At 36.2% G+C, this 3861-nt stretch overlaps 1 protein-coding gene across 1 annotated transcript in view; it reads right to left on the bottom strand.

The window, feature by feature from the left end:
- LOC107738388 (probable phospholipid-transporting ATPase IIA) overlaps nucleotides 1-3861 on the bottom strand; it is a 47088-nt gene that overhangs the window by 23074 nt on the left and 20153 nt on the right. Inside the window, exons 12-13 of the mRNA XM_016550146.1 lie at nucleotides 2584-2696; nucleotides 644-853 (exon numbers count right to left, since the gene is read on the bottom strand). Coding sequence (XP_016405632.1) covers nucleotides 644-853; nucleotides 2584-2696 — 323 coding nt within the window. The remainder of the gene's footprint in view (nucleotides 1-643; nucleotides 854-2583; nucleotides 2697-3861) is intronic.

The following is a 3861-nucleotide window of genomic DNA, read 5'->3' as shown; positions in this document are numbered from 1 at the left end:
GCAAAGAAAACAAAAATAATGACTTTATTCCACATTTTCCTCTCTACTGCGTCACTTGTGGACGCACGTTCACGACAGTATCATGACGCGAGCGTGTGGTGGCGCTGACCCAGATCCGGCGTAATGACGTCAGTGACGCAGTAGAGACGAAAATGTGGAATAAAGTTATAATAAAGTTATTTTTGTTTTCTTTGCGCAAAAATGAATCCTCGTAGCTTCGTAACTTTACAGTTGAACCACTGATGTCACACGGACTACTTTGTCGATCATCTTGGTACTTTTCTGGACCTTGAACGTGGTAGTTACCTTGCTGTCTATGGGAGGGTCAGAGAGCCCTCAGATTTCATCAAAAATATCTTAAATTGTGTTCCGAAGATGAACAAAGGTCTTACGGGTATTTTTGTGTGAACTAACCCTTTAATAACATTACAAAAGATTTTTATTTCAAATAAACCCTGTAATTTTTTTCTGAACTCTTTGAAGAATAGAAGGTTTTTTGAACTTTCTGTTCTTCAAAGAATTCAGAAAAAATACGATTTAAATATTTTAATTAATATATTTGTTTAAAATATGTATTTGTTCTGAAACTAGCATTATATATTAGACTGAATGGCCAGTATAATCAAGAATAAGACTGTGGTACCTCGTCTGGACTGGAGGCCTGGTAAACCCTGCAGGTGTCTTCATAGTGCTGTTCAGCTTCTGCCTGATCCGTCACACCGTTGGACTCATATACCGGGGTCACGTTGTGCACCAGTGCAATGGCCTTCACTGCCTCGTGCACTCGACTGCTGATGGTCTTCCTCACTTTGGAGGCACCCGGTGCACGAGAGGCCTGCAGGTCATGTGGAGGCTGTGGAGATCAGATTTAACATGACTTGAATGCTTTAGAATGAATTAGAATGATTTCTGAAGGATCACGTGACACTGAAGACTGGAGTAATGAAGCTGAAAATTCAGCTTTGCATCACATGAATAAATTACATTCTAAAATATATTCACATAGAAAACAGTTATTTGAAATTGTAATAATATTTCAGAGTATTAGTGCTTTTACTGTATTTTTGTTCATATATTGTCCTTTGTAAGCAGAAAAGACTTCTTTCAGAAACATAAAAAAACTCCCCATACTTTTATTAATACGTTTAGTTACTGAATAAAATCTGAGTAAATAGAGTGATTTCTCTCAAATCATCCACTCTCTTGGGTCAACTTTTTTTTTCACTAAGCACTCTGATTGCTTTCTCCACAAAGAATATATATGCAATGCTACATTTTTCAAAATGAGGAATCTCAAACACATTAATAAAAAAACTGATTTCTTCATACGTAAAACTTTTTTAGTGTAAAGACAATACATAGTGCACATATAAAGATGCATTCTCGCCATTTTGACTCTCTAGGACCAGATCTGAAGCAAAAATGTCCATGTTTCTGATTGTTAATAATGCTAATATCCTGAAAAAGGACTCATAAATGCTCCCAGATGTGTTACATATATAAACAATTACCTTTAGCACTGAGCTACTATTTATAGAGTGCACATTTCTGAGGGCTAATGACAGAGTTTGTAAGTTCCTATAAAAGCTATTGAGAGGCCGGAGTACTTGTAACCCGGTTTCCTGCCTCGGTGACCTCTGGAGTCAAACGGACAAAACATATCAGTGAGAGGTGAAAGGGACTCATTTTACAAGGACTTCACTCTGTTGGCTGGACAAAAGCTCAACACAATTGTGCTTGTGAAGGCTTTTCTAAACAGGATGGTTATACAGTGACGGGCCACATCCCAATCCGCATATTAAAGGTGGGTGGTATGACCAAAATCATACATCACAGATAAATCTACGTCATTGTTATGATATATTTCCATTTATGCATTTGGCAGATGCTTTTATCCAAAACGTTATACACTGCATTCAAGCTACACATTTTATCAGTTCATGCATTCCCCGGGAATCGAACCCACGACCTTGGTGTCGTTACCGCCATGCACAATTTTTCGGTTCAAATTATGGATTAAAATGTATTCTTTTTCATTAGACTTTCAAAAAAATGTATTCTTTATTAAAAAAGGACTGGTTTTCTTTTCTTTTTTTTTTAGTTTATGGACATAAACCAAAGCATAAGATACTATATTTATGATAAATTTGACATTAGAGCAAAAACTTTGTAAGCTTGTAGCGCTGCACAATTTTGCCAACATTTCGAGATTATATATCAATATGACTGACAACAAAACAATAATAATAAATGTATTAATAAATGTATTATATATATATATATATATAAAACAATGCTTTAAATAAAACCCAAAATGAGAAATAGTATTACTGCAATATTAATTTTTAAATGTTAAACCATCAAATTTTTCTTTTGACGGGAAAATGATTGGAGTCCTTAAAGATTCTCTTCTGTAGACAAGTGCTTTTCTTTACAAGTTTGGGAAGATGGTTGGTGCATGCTGCATCATTGTACCTTACAAAATGAAATTACATTCACTTTGAAACTTTGCCCAAAAAGTGGCTGTACATCAATTGGGACACAACCGTGCTCCGTTTGCCATGCAGGGAATCCTGGGAATACCTGAGTGTAAGCGCTGAACACGTGACTCTGCACTTCATCCATCGAGTCCATGCCGTACGCCACCGTTCCAAGATGGAGTCGTCTGAACACCATCTCATTCTGAGTGAGGGTTCCTGCGAAAACCATTAACATTAGAGGAGGCCGACCCATCCTGCCTAAATAAACAGTCCTGCTTATATAATTTCAAGTATAGGTGATCATTTGAGCAGATGTTCTAGTAGTAATAAGTGTTGTTGTTATTAACTAAAATTATTCAAAATTGTTTTTGCTATTTGAAATAAAGCTGAAATAATAAAAATTTGATGAAAAACCTCATTTTTGAATGAAAATTAGAACTGTTGCCATGGCATCTAAATAAAATAAGTTTAGTTGAAGTTCTAAAATGATGAAATGATGAATACGATGAAAATATAAAAATAAAAGCTAATTCAAAATATTAAATTAATTATATAAAATTAAATATTAAATTACATAACAGTATATAAATAATACAAAATAACACTGGTAACATTTACTGGCACAGTTCCTATCAAATAAAATGAGATCAAATGTCTAGATCAAAGTCACAACAGGGTATTTATAGTTAACTAAATAAAGCTGCAGTCTGCAAGTTTTGCCTCTTTGTCGCCATCTCTGTTTGAAAACCTGCAATTGCAGCTGTGTGCGGAATGATCTTCTTTGCGTGGGTTGTACTCTGGCACGGCTCCAGCGCGGATTAATCTAATGTTCTGAAGAGTATGTGTGGCAGTCAGTCACCGCACCGGTGTGGATATTTACTGTACTTCGCAATCACAGATTCTAGCCTACGTCTTGGAATATATGACTCAAATAAGCATTTTCACCGGATATTGTCATCTGAACAAGTAACAAGTCTGCCACATTTGTTCTGACCAACTGAGGAAAAAAGCATTACAATAAATCTTGCTACCAATGGTGATTAAATCTAACGATCGGTTAGCTCATATCGCATCAAACCGTGCAAATTAATATTATTGTTATACTTTATTCTCAAATTGTTAATGTTAACAACATCAGCACTGCATGACTAGGAGTATAGTGTAGTGTTGTCAAAAGACCCGGTACTTCGGTACCAAGTCGGTACCAAAAAAATGAAAACGTTACGGTACCAGGTTTTTTCAAGTACCGGTGGTACCGAGTACCCGGTCAACCCGGTTCTTGATGCGTTATCCGAAAGGTGCGCAGATGCGCTCTCTTCATAAAAGGACTGAGACATGGCGGCCTCAAAATGAGGAAACACACCAAACTAACAAAACACTT

Source organism: Sinocyclocheilus rhinocerous, unplaced genomic scaffold, assembly GCF_001515625.1.
Source record: "Sinocyclocheilus rhinocerous isolate Xijiao unplaced genomic scaffold, SAMN03320098_v1.1 scaffold2716, whole genome shotgun sequence".
NCBI lineage: Eukaryota > Metazoa > Chordata > Actinopteri > Cypriniformes > Cyprinidae > Sinocyclocheilus > Sinocyclocheilus rhinocerous.
This window is presented reverse-complemented; position numbering and strand designations above follow the sequence as displayed.